Raw genomic sequence first — 16631 nt, forward strand, 5'->3', positions numbered from 1 at the left:
ACTTACACACAGAAGTTTGCGAATATAGTAAAATCGTCGGCTGAAGGAGCGATTGCAAGAAAAAGTGCTGGAATTATTTTGTTTCTTCGGCTTGGAGAACATGCAAAAGAAGAGGAAGAAAGCTCTAGTTCATTTTCTTCTCTCTGAAAATCAGAATGTAAAAGTGAGGAAGATGAAGATGAAGTGACTATATATATATATATCTCAGAGGGAGGTCAAATGTCGAACAAATCAGGGCCTTTGGTTTGATTTGGTACTTGATCTAACGGACAGGGTGCAAATATGACGATGGCTGCAAAAAGCTGAGATACGAAAAGACGTGGGTAGATGAAAAGAGTACTCAAGTACTCTGATTGCGCAATCCGTGGCTGACGCGTGTCCACACTCAAGTGTGGTGGGTGGCTCGATTTTCGAAGGTAGCAGTTCAAAAGTTTCCTTCTCATAGGATTCAAACTTATACTTTTGAGGGGGCAAAATGTTACACCCAAATTTCGAGAATGGAAATTTTGATATCGAAAATCAGGCTCGTAAGGTGTAAGCTCAAAAAAAGTAGATTCGCCATATAATCAGCATTATGAGAATATTAGGGATAGTCTCACTGAGTATTAAAATGATGATGTCGGAATTGGTGAGCTCGGAGGTGTTCCGAGGTTACAAGTCTAGCTCGAAGCTACAATGACAAAGGTTCAACACTTGTATAAATCTCCTAGTTCATCTTTTACCATCAGAAAAGACGGTTTGAGCTCAGGCATTGTGAGCTTGGAGAGGATGGTCTTGACAAAGTTACTTGTTAAGACCAAGGAAAATCGAGCTAGCAAGCTCGTGATGATTGTTGATCTCAAAGACATTCAAATATTCGAGGTCGATAGCCAAGTGTGAACATATTTATTGTTGTAGAATCCCTATATTTAAGTGATTGGTTGTAATCTATTATTCAATGCCTAATATCATAGGATTTATATGCGTACATAGTAACTATATGCGTTTAATTACATTTATTTTAATTGATTTGTATAATAACTCCCTGAAATGTGAGGGGAGATATTCTGTAAACCACTCTATAAATAGCATGGAACAATTCATTTGTGAGGATGGAGAAATCTGTATGGGGAAGACTCTGTAAAATTGCTTCCATAAAGTGAATAACACCGACTCGTGGACTAGGCAGATTTTAACTACTAAACTACGTAAAAATAGTGTCTTTTATGATTTTTCTCTTTTGGTATTTTGTTTAATTGCTCTTCATTTATAAGTTGACGAAAAACAGCGTCAACAGTCTTAAATTAGTTAAAACTTGGTAAATCATACCATAATAAAGACAATAGGTTTTATAGGCCTTTAAGATTACCAACTTCATTTAAAAAGTGTTTTAGTAAAGTGAGATGAATATAATGGGTAATTATCTAGATCACATTAATTGTAGAAACATGCTCTTTTATAACTAAATGTATTTTTTAATTAATTACACTCATAGGGTTATTAATATACTAGTAATTAATTTAGAATTAATTGATTAGTTTTAATAAACACTTTTATTCTAATATAGTAAGTGGGAGAAGGTGAACATCTCAATGTGACTTATGGTCTCTATTATTAGTACAACACCGTAAATTATGAATAGAGCCTTGAGGCAGCTTTGTTTCCGTCCCCCTAAGGAAGGTTTCTAGACATATTAATACCAAGGTTGGCTTCTTAAGAAGATATGAAAGAGTGATGTATTTTAGGCTTGACCTACCCTAAGGCGACTATCTCCAAGTTAAGTCATGAATTCCAAAATAATGGGTTACACTTACAAAGATACAATTAAGCTTTTTGCGGTGGATAATTGTATCTTGACCAAACCAGAGATACTTTATTTTTAAAAGAGAAAATAAAAGCGATTTTATGTTTTAAATAATAAAGATAAGAATGTCTTATAAGGTATCTGAATTTAACTTGACCGACCCTAAGGCGATACTTTATTTGTTAGGTAGTTTTATCGTGTAAAGTAAATGTAATGTTTATGTGTTTTAATTGTTGCATTCATGCATCATATTTACTTTCCAAATCATTGATATTTTTCAAATAGTAATAATGTTGTATTTTATTTTCAGTCATAAAAATGTTGCCGCCCAATTACTTTCCCATTATGTGTCCTGTCATACATCAAATGATTGATGATCATAAATGTAAAACTAATCGAAGAGGATGAAGGAGGATGGATAAATTAAACTTTATTCATTTTTCTGACTTAAAATCTGAAACATGTTTTTAATGAAATACGACATCCTCCTATGCCATCATGGAATGCATAGAAAGAGGAACATGAGAAATATGTTGATTTGATGAGATAAACTCATATGGCAAGATTTTAAATTCTTATCACCATGGAGGAAAAGCTGAGGAAAAAGTATGAAGATATTGAATACGCTTGTGATATGTGGGATGTTGTCTATGAGGATATACAGACAAGACCACATTCACAAAAAAGGCAAATATGATTTTCCATTACCTTAAGCTTAATAGTGGATTATAATATATCATTATAAATCTTTGATTTAGAAACCACTAATCATATTTTTGTTCTTCTTTACAGACACTTGTATAATCAAGAGGAACTTGCAGATGGAGACAAAAAGACTAGAAAGAATAGAGAGAAAGCATCTAGTTCAAGAAAGCGTTGAAGAAAGTCCGTTTACTTTATAGTTCTTTGGTTTTATTAAAAGAAAACTGTTTTGTTGTTTTGAACAATTCTTTTAGTATTTTGAATTTGATTTTATTGAATGTATTGACTTTAGAATATTTTTTTCAATTTGCTTATTCTTAAATTTTCTTTAGAGACATGCAATTAAAAGTTTAGACTATAACACTTTCATAGAATGAACGATCTCAAAATAACTTAGAATTATTTAAAGTAGCTAAATAGAAAGGAAAAAAAAAGATAAAGTTTTCAAATGAGGATGACACTTATCTTTGGCATCTTAGACTTGGTCATATAGGACTAGACAGGATAAACTGGTTAACAAAAGATGGACCGTTGAGAGAACTAAGAGTTGGAATTCTTTCGGTTTGTGAGTCTTGTCTAGAAGGCAAAATGACCAAACGTCATTTCTCAGTGAAAGGCAATAGAGCCAAAGAGCCTTTAGATTTTGTACATAGCGATGTCTGTGGTCCAATCAGCGTACAAGCTAGAGGTGGATATGAGTACTTGGTCACCTTCATTGACAATTACTCAAGATATGGTCATACTTACCTAATGCTTAGGAAGTCTGAAACCTTTAGTAAGTTTAAAGACTTCAAAGCTGAGGTTGAGAAGCAGTTAGGTAAGACTCTTAAAATACTTCGATCAGATCAAGGTGGTGAATATTTGGATTTAGAATTCAAAGATTGCATGCTGGAGCATGGTTTTCTATCTCAACTCATAGCACCTGGAACACCACAACAAAATGGTGTTTCAGAAAGAAGAAACAACACTTTGTTGGACATGGTCAGGTCTATGTTAAGATACTCTTCACTTCCTCTCTCATTCTGGGGATATGCGCTCCAAACAACGATTTACATTTTGAATGTAGTCCCATCTAAGACCATTAGAAAAATGTCATTGGAACTATGGAATGGTAACAAACCTAGTTTTCACCATTTCCGTATTTGGGGCTGTCTTGCTCCTGTTCTTTGTAACGACCCAGATTTTCAAGACTCGATAATGCGGAAATATAAATGTTTTCATTTAACAAAATGTCTCAAAAACCCATAGAAAAAGAAACTTTTTAAAAAGTCGTATGGCCATACTTAACATTTAGTTGCAAACATGTTTTATAAAGAGTAGAGTGAGCCTAGTTTAGGAAAATTACACAACATTTCCAAAAATAAAATGGCTTCCCAAAAGGTCGGTCCACATGTACATTTGCAAGGAAGACTTCAGCGCTCATTGCTCTGCCTTGCCCTTGCCCTTACCTACAACATGAAACAACTAGGTAAGCGAAAACACATAGTAAGATCAACTTTCAAACAAAGCATGTAGAGAATTAGGGTTCCGGACACATCCGGACCCTACACAATCAATTTCAAGAATGCTAAAGCATCCTGGCAAACTTATGGTCACGCCTGATAACCAAGGATAAATTAATTCATAACTAGATAAAAATCTTGCACTCAGAAAAATCCTAGAACAAGCAGATATATTATATCACAACTATATCTTATCAACAATTATATCCTTGCACTCAGAAAATCCCAAAGCAAGCAGATATATTATATCACAACTATATCTTATCAACAATTATATCCCTACACTCAGAAAATCCCAGAGCAAGCAGATATATTATATCACAATATAATTCGAGACCAACGCTCTACAATTTCCATCAATTCAGGTGTAACACGCCCTCCAACATAATTGCTAATCTGTAAAAGAGAATCGAGTCTCCACACTAAGATCTAGCCAATAAATATCCTCATCAATGGTAACTATCGTGTTACATAGGGCATCGCTACTTATCCAAGAGTGTAATCCAATTTACACAGTTTTACGGAGACTTCTATGATAATCAGTGGTGCTGGTGAGCAGTTGCCCCTAGGGTGTTCAGCCTCACTCAATCTTGGCAACCCCTAGTATCTCTAGGCACTCTTACTGAATGGCCAATATTCTCGGCTGCTATCCGGGAATAACTTATCAGAGCACTTGCTTGGATTCTGACCGTCCAATGATTAAGTAAGCATGAGGGCCCCTAGGTCCCATTTATTTTGGCGCCCCTAGGTTTAACCAGCTTATCGTCATCTCATGGCCACTCGTCGCAGTAATGAACCAGACATAAATAAAATCAAGTAGTGTGACGGGGATCAACCGTCTAGGATATGACGAACATCTACCGTTCATATTTTCTAAATCAGCACTCACTAGACTAACGTCTCTAAGAAACTTTCTATGACAGTCTATATATGTGCATGTATCCCTATACTAACATACAAGACAATAATCATTTCATGTTGCAGCCATACAATATAAGTTGACTTACTTGGAGTCCTTAGCACTCAGCAGGTTTTCACCCTCCAACGTTCAGTCCAATTACGCTTAGCCAATACTGTAGTTATCCATACAGTATACTCAAATTAATTATGGCACTCATAATTCATTATTATTATTTTTGGCAGTTTGGTCATTTTAATAAAAGTCATTTGTAAGGATTTATAATCCTTATTTGGTGTTAAACCTATTAAGGAAAGTCATACAAAATATTCGAGACTAAACCCTAAGTCTCGGGGAGGCCTATCCTAAGGTCTCGATACCTAGGCTCGGGTATCACAATGGTATTTTCCCACAATCCGCTAAAAATCTTATTCTTTCAAGATATCGCTATTAACCCGCACTTTCGACTAGTCGGTTAAAATATGTAAGATTTTAGCCGGTATTATATCCAGAATATACTAATAAATTCCTTAATTATTTTTAAAGAAAATAAACTCTTAAATTTTCCTTTTATTTTTCTTAAGGTTTTAATATCTAAAAACCGTTTTAAGAAAATTGCCTAATTTGTCTTAATTAGGAAAACCGTTAAAAATTTCTCATCTTGACTAATTCATTTTTCCAAAATCAATTAATCAATTTTACTTACTAGAAAAATAATTCATTTAATTATTTTCTCAAAATATAGGGTTTTAAACCCTCTTTTAATTTATTAACTATTAATAAATTAAATCTCTTATTTTTAGAAAGAATAAAAACTCTTTAATAAAAATAATTCATTTAAACTCAAAGGGGTAATTTTAGTGAAAATATGATTTCAAGACTTACCAATTTATATCTTGAAATAAGCAAAATTTTACTTTTTACCTTATGTTCCAAAATCTCATTTTTACACTAAGTGTGAAAAGCCTATTTTTCACATTTTTAACTACATACTTCGTTAGTTCATAACTTGAAATTTACTTACCCAATTGTTACCAAAATTTCCCAATTCCATTTTTGTTATGCCATTTAGGTCTTTGTAAAATCTTAGGTCAAAATGAGCATTTTTTATTGGTGAAATCATTTTCCAACAATGAGGTAAAAATGACCTTATTTTCAAGTCCTTATTTTTTCCAAACTTTGACAGTTAATAACTTTAAAACCGTTCAATATTTTCTTACCAAATTTTACAGTGGAATAATAGGTTATGCTATAAATATTTCCACAAAATTTTAGAAAAAACGGGGTTCATTTACCCTATACAGTGGCTGTCCAAACTTGGTTCCGAAAATAAGAATACGAAAAAAATAGTTTTTTACCTAAACTTTGAAATAGCATAACTTACTCATTTCTAAACATTTTTTTAGTGTTTCAAAAGCTCAATTTTATGTACTCAATCTCAAAAACATCACAGTACAATTTAATTTTACAAAATCAATATACAGTGCCTGCTTGACCCCTTGGAAGTCACAACTCAAAACATGTTTTGTTTTAGGGTATCCTACAAAACCCTTGGGGGTTTTGGTTCCCATTTTCAAAAATCAATACACATGCGTCATAAAAATTATTAAACAACTACCATAACCTTATTACACCACCAACAAGAAACTTTAAGCATTAAATATACAAAATAATGCTTAAAACTAAAAACCCTACAACAAAATCATCAAAAGTAAACTTTTTACCTTTTTGGTGTTCTTGCTTAAGGTTTGGACCTTCCTATTAGCTTTGGCTCCTTCAAAACCTTTCAAAAACTCTAACCAACTTCCCCCAAAAACATAGTTAATTAGCTATTTGAAACTCTATGCTTAAAACTTTACAAAAGTCTAGATTAATGAAACTTTACCTTAAGGAAAACCCTCCCTAGACCAAGACTTAGCCTCCAAGTTTCCTTGGTGTTCTTGAGGTTGAATATTGAGAGAAAACTTAAGAGGGTCTTAAAAAATCAGATGAGAGTGATTGAGAGAGTGTGGGGGTCGGTTTTGGGGGTTAGAATAGCTCATAATACTTTTCAAAATATCACAAAACACTAGAGTGCTTTTCTACCCACTTGCCCACTTGACTTCTTAATTAAATGGGATTTAAATTTTATAAAAATTGGGTTCACACAACTCTAAAAATACCACATGGCCGGCCACCCTTCTCATTTTATGTATGTTATATATAATTTTTTTTTATAAAGGTTAATAAATGTTTCATAAGAAGAAAAGTCCAAATTGGCTTTTGACACCTTTTTCACTCTTATTAATTTTTAATCACCAAACTTAACATTAATTAATTAAATTAAATGTCTCTCACATTTAATTTAATTAATCACATAATAAAATTTAACCTAAGGTCCATTCATGGAATAAAATTCCCTATTTCAGTTAAATTAGGCATTTAACACAAAATGCCCTAAAATTTCCATTTTCTTTTAGGTTTATTATTTTTGACCAAAATTTAACTTTTATGAATGTATTTTATGCCCAAAATATAATTTCCATGATTTTTCATTTTCTTTTCTGAGATTTTTACCCGATCAGGGTTTTGTGTCGGTCCAGGACCGAAAGTTTTATCTTGACTTTTAAAATCACAAAATTCATATTTTGGCTAGCAATAACTCATGGAATACTTACAAAAAAAATATAATATTATTTAAAATAATATTCTTAACCCGGGGGAAAAATCCCGACCCGAGTCGTTTAAAGGTACCCGAAAACGTAGGACGTTACATTCTTATACCTAAATCAGAGAAACTTGATTCATGGTCTAAAGTGTGCATTTTCCTGGGCTAAGCTTCAGAAACAAGAGGTGGTTATTTCTATAGTCCCAAGGAGCAAAAGGTATTTGTTTCAACAAATGAGAGATTCCTTAAACACGACTATATGAATAACTATAAACCCCATAACAAGGTAGTTTTGGAGGAACTCACAAATGATAAGATTTCATCACCTTCATCGTCATCATTAAATGATAAACGACAAACTGAGGAGACCATTATTCCTGAAAAGGAAACGCTAGTGCAACGTTGTAGTGGGAGGATTGTAAGACAACTTGTTCGCTACGAACATGAGGCACATGTCCATGTTTTTCATACAAATAAAGACGATCCTGAAAAGGAGAAATGACAAGAAGCCATGAACCAAGACATGGAATCGATGTATTCCAATTATGTCTGGGAACTTGTAAACCCACCATAAGATGTCAGGCCCATTAGGTGCAAATGGGTTTTCAAGAAGAGAACATGTGTAGATGGGAAAGTAGAGACTTTCAAGGCTAGCCTAGTAGCCAAACATTACTCGCAGAGAGAGGGTGTTGATTATGAAGAAACATATTCTTTGGTGGCCATGCTAAAATCTATTCGCATCCTCTTATCCATAGCTTCCACCTACGACTATGAGAAATGGAAAATGGACGTCCAGACAACTTTTCTGAATGTCTATCTTAATGAAAGTATCAATATGAAACAACCAGAAGAGTTCATTAAGAACGAGGAAGACCATAAGGTGTGCAAGTTGTTGAAATCCATTTATGGATTGAAGTAAGCATCTAATTATTGGAATATCACATTTAATGAGACAACTAAAACATACGGCTTCAAATAGAATGTTGACGAAGCATGTGTGTATAAATATGTCAAAGGTAAAGTGGTTTTTTTCTTAATTCTTTACATTGATGGAATGCTTCTCATTGGTAAGGATGTAGAGACATTGTCAAATGTGAAGAAGTGGTTAGCTGAAAAGTTTCAAATGAAAGATTTGGATGAAGTGAGCTATGTTCTGGGAATCCAAATCCTAAGGGATAGGAAGAACAAGCTCTTGACACTTTCTAAGGCTACTTATATATACAAGGTGCTTGAAATATTCTCTATGGAGAATTCCAAGAAATGTCAGTTACCGACAAGACATGGAATTACACTTTCCAAAGAGCAATGTCCAAAGACACCTCAAGAGGAAGAAGATATGAGAAAGTATCCCTATGCTTCAGTAGTTGGGAGTCTAATGTATGCTATGTTGTGTACTAGGCCCGACATATGCTATGCAGTAGGGATTGTAAGTCGTTATCAATGGAATCTTGGTGTGGAACACTGCATTGCAATAAAGCACTTTAGCGCACCAATTTTTTCTTTTTATTAATTGTTTTTTAAGTGATTACTTATTTTAATTTATTTATTTATGTAAGTGTTAAGTGTTAATTGTGTGAATTAATTTTTAATTATTTTATTTATTTAATAAATTTAAAAATTGTTGTGCATATGTTTTGATTATGTGCATATGTGTGCATGTTTAGTAGTGATAGGCTTGCTGGATTGTGTGTGTGCAAGAGCATGGTATGCATGGTGAGCATGCAATAGAAAATTCCATGAACCTAGACTATATAGTTGGAATATGAGTGATTTTTCCTATTTTTTTTAAAAAAGCTATCAAATGAAGGATTTTAGAAGAGTTGTGTTCACACAAGAGAGAAAATGAAACAAATTGTAAGAGAGAGAGAGAGGGTGACATGAGCATGGAAGAGCAAGGAAAGATGAACTTTCCTTAATTATGCATTGACATCTTTTCTTCATCTAAATTAAAGAGAAATCAATATTGTTTTGATGTATGAATATTATATTATTTGATGGTTATTTTATTAGTTGTCTTTGACAAATTTGAGTAAGTAGAATTGGGAATTAAAGGGAGAAGGTTCTAGAAATGCATGTGTTCATATTGTGAAAATGAAACCAAGATAGAAGTGGTGAGCAAGAAAGAGAGTTGTCATTTTTGGAGTTCACATAATTCTGGATCCAGCCTCAGTAAAACACTCATAATTAAAGTTTATGTGTCTGATTTAGAAAAACTTAATACTGTTGGAAAGCTAATTCAATAACCTACAACTTTATAGAAGGAACCACTCTCTAAGTCGCATGATAACATGGCCAAAATCGAGTCCCGAAGTGTCACAACCTTAGAGCTACGAAAATTACACTTTCCTTATTAGTGTGGAAAGCCAAGGAAGGAAAGGGGGGGAATGATATTTGAAATTGCCATTTAGGATGGATCAAAATGTATTTATTTAATGAATTAGTTTTTTTAATTAGATAGATTAATATGAATTTTTTTTAGAAAACCTAACAACACTATATATAGAACCTTAGGACCCTATAGGGCATTTTACTCATCATTTCTTAGAGGTGGCTATTGAGTTCAAAAGGAGAGAAGAGACAAAAAGAAAGAAAAGCATGTTCATATGTTTAGATGATGTTATGTTAAATCCATTTTTTTTAAAAAAGAGATATGAGTTTTATATGTATATGTAAATAGGATTGTTGTGTTCAAATTTTAGGATTCTATGCGTAGGATGATTGTTCTCCATGTTCTTTATTTTACTTCTTGTAGAAACATATTAAGATTTTATGTGTGGTACATGCATTAGTATTTTCTATGAATAAAAGATTCATTTGTGTATATTTATCTTTATGCATATAGAAATAATTTTTATTTTAGTTAATACTCTATCAACTTGATTATGAATTTTTGAAAGATAAGAAACATGTTAGGGCTTTGATTTTAACTGTAAAAACATTTATATTGAATGTTGTTATGTCTTTGAATCATGATGTTTTAGGTGGTTAAAATGAAAAAAAAATAGATGTATGTATAAGGGTTTTGGCCTAGAGCTATATTAAAGGGTTGTGAGCGGTGTTTTTGTTTCTAGTTTTTATTTTTAAATTTTGGGTAATGAGCATGTTGTTATTTGTGATGTTTTATGTTATTATGTTATATAGAATTTGACCATGAGCATACATTGTGATTTAGGCTTGTTTTGATGTTGTTGTTAGTTTTGCATGTTTAAATGTATTCTTGAATTGTTCACGCATAGAAACATGTTAGGGTAACTTGTTAAAAATAATGATGAGTATATTTTGAAGGGCAGTTTACACATCTATACTTATAAAATAAATAATAACAATTTTATTAGAGATAAAATAATATAACCAAAATATATTAATTATTGTCATATATAACTGATTTCATTTGATTTAACAAAATATTACACTTCCTTAATTTACTCACAAACTTAATAACTTACCTAAAATAACTTAATTATACAATTGATTGATTTATTACTAATTTCTTTTATATAAGATTTGATTACTAAAAAATTACTAATATAATGTCAACAACTAATGTGAAGCTACAACAAATTTATGACAAGACAAATATTAAGGTGGCATGGATTATTGAAAAATCAAGTACTTTTGGTACCGTTTGGTAGTTATTGATTGTTTATCCTACTTTTCTTTTTATGTGTCATCCCAATCTAATACAAAATTTAGACTTTTACCCAACTGTCATGTTGCATGCATGCATTTCATATATGTTCTCTTTCACTACTTTGAGATTCATTATGATTATTTCTTTTAGGGCATTTATATCTGTTATATAGATATGCATACAATGTACTTGGCCTTATTTTTTATTAAAAGATGTTTATACTGCTTACATACTCAGTTTATATATAAGAAAACTAAAAGTAGTTTTTATTTTTATTTAATATTACCCTAATGTATATAATTATATAAAAAGACACCATTAAGTATATAATAAAATAAATGATGATTTTCTATGTATAAAAAATAATTAGTGGTGGTTTTTTTCTTAACTTTGATGTTGATAATGTTATTTTCATTGGATACTAAAAAGTACTTTTTTTAATTATTTATATAATCAAGCTTATGCTTTTATTGTGTGTAGGATACCAAAGGGTATGTTCTTTTATGTAATTAAAATAAGAAAGAAAAAAGAAGTATTTTTTTAAAAAAAAATTTATTAATGGATACGAAATAGTATATTTCTAGTTGTTAAATCGATCATTTCTATACTATGTTTGTAAGTATGTTACCAATGGATATATACTGTTTGGAAAGGGTATTCAAATTAATAAACACATACATTTAGCTACCCATAAGTAATACAAATGAGATCTTTCAAAAGCAAATTACGTACTATTATTAAGCATAAAAAAAGAGACATAGATTTATATACTATTAAGGTATTTAGCTATTACTAACTTCATACAAACCATTATAATCCAAAATAAGCCACATTAAAATACTACTAATTTTTGGAAATTTCACAGTTAATTGATCTCCAAAAAAATATAATAAAAATTAATAAATACCATAATTACATTTGGGATAGGATGTGTTTCAAGTAATTGGGATTGACACATGAGAGTATCAATTAACTACACCTAAGTAACTATTGCCATGTATTGATAAGGAGAACTTTCAAGAGCAACATGTGAGATTTAGGTACCATCCACTACAAACAAATGTATCCTTTAGTGACAATCTTTTAGTCACAACATATATTTTGTATGACTAAATGTCATTTTTAGTCACAACAAAAAATTATCTGTGACTAAAAAGTCATATTAAATCACAAATTATCACTAATGTAGATTATTTTTAATGATAAAGTTTGTTGTGACTAAAAATATATTTAGTGACAACAAATTGTAATTTTTGTGACTAATACTTTTAGCCACAGACTTTTTAGTGATGACATAGGTAAAAAAAATTCTTTAGTCATAAATTTTATTGTGACTAAAACTAAGTTTTTTTTGTAGTGATCATACATATAAAAGTGTCCAAAGTGTTAATTTTGCTCTCTCTTCAACTTGAGCTGGTGCCATGGCGGGGAGACCAAAATTGAAGAAGAAGATGCCGGGAAAGAAGAAAAAGGGACCTTCATCAACAAATCCAATCAAGAAACTTAAATCCATTGATGCAATTCTGGGGGTGGAGGCTCTTAATTTGGAAGATGAGGATGCTTCGAGTCCAAATCGGACAGAGATGGAAATGGAGGATTCTGTTTCTGAAGAGATTAAAGATTCTAGGGAAGGACCAGAGGTTGGTTTTGGAGAAATAGAGTGTAGATCTGTGGTGAAACAAACCCTTAACGGCTGGTGGGGGGTTATAAAGGGCGACATTTCAGGCTCTAAAGGAAAAGCAGGAAAATCAGGTAACTCTGTTCCTATCTTGAATATTGAGTCTGGTGTTGTCAAAATAGAGGTTAATGACATAGAAGAAGAAGTTCAATTTTGGAATTCATCTTTAGTGTGTTATGTTTTGGGAGCCGACCCCCCTCTTTCAGTGATGGAAGGTTTATTTCGCAGAATCTGGAGAGACAAAGGGGTAGATCAAATAGGGCTTTTGGCTCAAGGCATTTTTCTAATTAGGTTTCAATCGGTAGAAGTAAGAGATGGAGTTTTGGCTGCTGGATATTATTTCTTTGACAGGAAACCTATCATTATGAAACGATGGAATCCGGATGCTAAATTCACCAAGGACACAGTTTTGACAGTCCCAATCTGAGCTCAATTGAGAAACTTAGAACTTAAGTTTTGGGGGGAGAGATCTATGGCTAAAATTGTGAGCACAATTGGGAAGATGGTGCACCAGGACATAGCAACAGGGAATCGAGAGAAACTACAATTTGCTAGGGTGCTTATTGAAGTGAGCTTGACTAAAGATCTACCTGCCCAAATCAAATTTGAAGATGAAAAAGGAGAGTTTGTGTATGTGGAAGTTTACTATGAATGGAAACCTGAAGTTTGTTCTCAGTGTCATGGGATTGGTCATATCAAAGAAGATTGTAGGAAGAGGATGAATAAACCTGGGGCATCTCAGATTTGGCAACCGAGACAATCTGCATCAACCAGATAAAATAAGGAAGGATACAATAGCACAGGGACAGAATCAAAGAAAGGAGGACACAGATGGTTTTTTCCAAGTTAGAGGGAAGAAAATGCAGATGGCAAAAGACAAAGAAGTTAATGTGAGTAATTCTTTTAAGGTGTTAGATCAGCTATCTGTAGCAGAAATGCATGTGGGAGAAGTAGTACAAGATATGAGGTTCAATATTAATGGAGGGGGAGATCCTCCATTAACTAATGGATAGATTGTTTGTTTGGAATGTTAGGGGACTTAACAAAACCAGCAAGCAAAATGATGTCATGAGAATGATATCCAATAAACGAATTGGTTTTGTTAGTCTCCTAGAAACAAGGGTTATGGTTTCTAAAATGGGGACTTTATACCTTAATATGTTTCAAGGTTGGTGTTTTACTTGCAATTTAGTTAATCATCCTAATGGTCGAATTGTTGTAGCTTGGAATCCGAATAGTTTTACGGTTGATATACGGGGAAGCTCAAGTCAATAGATGCATTTTCTGGTTCAGATTAAGCATGGGGATCGGTTTCCAGTCACTGTAGTTTCTGCTTTAAATGATATGAATGGAAGAGAGAGACTTTGGGAGGATATGAAGAGCATAGGTAGTGTCACTAGTTGTCCTTAGATGATAATGGGGGGTTTTAATTCAGTTTTATCCCCTTCTGATCGCTTACATTACCATGGTAATGGATCTGAAATGGTTCCTTTTCAAAGTTGTGTGGAGCAGTGCGGTTTAGTAGATGTGAAGTTTTCAGGGAATTTTTTTACTTGGAATAACAAGCAAGAAGGTTTTTCTCGAGTTTATGCAAAGCTTGACAGAGTAATGGTTAATGATCAATGGCTGGAGAAGTTTCCTAATGATGAGGCTATTTTCTTTCCAAAAGGGGATTTTGATCATAGCCCGTGTTTGGTGATTTTCTCTTCAGAGTTTGAGACCCGAAAACCTTTCAGATATTTCAATTTCTGGAGTAGTTATACAGATTTTTTTGATAAGCTGTCTGTGAGTTGGAATGAGGAAGTTACAGGGACTCTTATGTACTGTTTAATTAACAAGTTAAAAAAGCTTAGGGGAGTTTTAGCTAAGATAAATAAGGACGGAAAGGGAGATGTTTTTGTTCAGGATGCTAAGAAATATCACAAGCTGATGGAGATTCAAGGAAAAATAAAAGAAACCCCTGGAAATACCCAGTTGATGAATGAGGAAATTAGTTGTAGAGTTGAGTACCAACATGCTCATCAGAATATGATTCAATTTTTAAAACAGAAGGTGAAGATGGAGTGGTTAAATCAAGGAGATGAAAATACAAAAGTTTTTCATAGGTGTATCAGAACTAGGAGGATTCAGAATTCTCTGCATTCTATATGGGATATGAAGGGCCAGTGGTTTGATACACAAGAAGGAGTGACTCAGGCTTTCCAAGATTATTATACTGAGTTGTTGGGTTCTGTTTCAGTTGGGAGGAAATCAGTCTTAGACAAGGTGGTGCAAGCAAGGAAGTTAGTTTCTGTGCAACAGGCAAAGTTTTTACTGAAGATGTACACCAAAGATGAAGTGAAAGAAGCTCTATTTTCCATTCCTGATGAGAAGGCACCAGGTCCTGATGGGTATAGTAGTGCCTTTTTTTAACACACTTGGGATATAACTGGTCAGGATGTTATTAAAGTGGTGCTATCTTTTCTGCATTCGGGTAAGCTTCTTAAGGAACTCAATACAACCAACTTAACTCTTATTCCTAAATTTTAGCTGCCCAAAGAATGGCAGTGATTATAGACCAATTGCTTGTTGCAATGTGGTTTATAAAATTGCTACCAAACTTATCTGTTCAAGACTTAGAGAGATTTTACCTTCAATTATCTCTGAAAATCAAAGTGGGTTTGTTCAAGGCAGAAATATAGCACAGAATATCATGATATGCCAAGACTTGGCGAGGGGTTATGGGAGGAAAAGTACTAGCGCATCTTGTATGATTAAAATTGATCTTCAGAAAGCTTATGACACCTTGGATTGGAATTTTTTGCAAGAAATGATGATGGCTCTTAAATTTCCTTCTAAGTTTATCAAGTTGGTGATGGTTTGTGTTACCACTCCAAGATTTTCTTTCATGATTAATGGGGCTCAAATCAGATGCTTGAAGTCTAGGAGAGGTTTAAGGCAAGGGGATCCTTTGTCCCATTTGCTGTTTGTTATTGGTATGGAGTATCTGTCAAGGATAATGGTTTCAGTTGCGCATCATAATGATTTCAATTTTCATCCAAGGTGTGAATATTTGAAACTCAATCATCTTTGTTTTGCAGATGACTTGCTTCTGTTTAGCAAAGGAACCTTTAAAGCTATTCATATTTTACTCAGAGGTTTCCAACTATTTACTGATACTTCTGGTTTGAAAGCTAACAGATCAAAGTCAGCCATTTTTTGTGTTGGGTTGAATGATGGGGACTGGAATAGGATTACTGATATGATAGGGTTTAGCCGAAGTAATCTTCCTTTTAAATATTTAGGAATGACCATAAGCAATACTAGAATAACTAAAGCTGATTGTGAATGTTTGGTTGAGAAAATGGTTAAAAGGATTAGGAGTTAGAGTACGAGGAATCTTTCTTTTGTAGGGAGATGTATTCTCATCAATTATGTCCTCCTTTCTATCAATATGTATTGGTCTCAATTGATTATCTTGCCCCGAATGGTGATTACAAGAATTAACCAAATTTGTAGAGCATTTCTATGGAAAGGTACAGAGTATATGGAAGGGCCGGGTCGAGTTTCTTGGACTGAGATTGAGAAGAGTAAACAAAAGGGAGGTCTTCGTTTTTCAGACATTGGCTTGTGGAACATATGTGCTATTGGGAAGTATGTTTGGGCTATAGCAAAGAAGGAGGATAATCTTTGGGTGAAGTGGGTTCATTCGGTGTACATTAAAGAGGCAGACTGGTGGGGCTACATGGCTCCTCTAAACAACAGTTGGTACTGGAGAAAAGTAGTCAAAATAAAGAATGAGTTAAAGGAA

At 33.1% G+C, this 16631-nt stretch overlaps 1 protein-coding gene across 1 annotated transcript; it reads left to right on the top strand.

The window, feature by feature from the left end:
• Positions 1–14257: 14257 nt before the first annotated feature.
• LOC133815024 (uncharacterized) lies at positions 14258–16208 on the top strand. The gene is made up of 2 exons (XM_062247918.1): positions 14258–15231; positions 15371–16208. Exons 1-2 carry the CDS (start codon positions 14258–14260, stop codon positions 16206–16208), a joined length of 1812 nt encoding a protein of 603 aa, XP_062103902.1.
• The last annotated feature ends 423 nt before the right edge of the window (positions 16209–16631 follow it).

The sequence above is a fragment of the Humulus lupulus genome, chromosome 2 (assembly GCF_963169125.1).
Source record: "Humulus lupulus chromosome 2, drHumLupu1.1, whole genome shotgun sequence".
Taxonomy (NCBI): domain Eukaryota; kingdom Viridiplantae; phylum Streptophyta; class Magnoliopsida; order Rosales; family Cannabaceae; genus Humulus; species Humulus lupulus.

Bases quoted from the DNA above. Each gene is read 5' to 3' on its own strand.
- LOC133815024 (XM_062247918.1), top strand. From the start codon at position 14,258: ATGGGGGGTTTTAATTCAGTTTTATCCCCTTCTGATCGCTTACATTAC. The intron at 15,232-15,370 runs GTATAGTAGTGC...CCTAAATTTTAG, and splicing joins AAGGCACCAGGTCCTGATGG to CTGCCCAAAGAATGGCAGTG.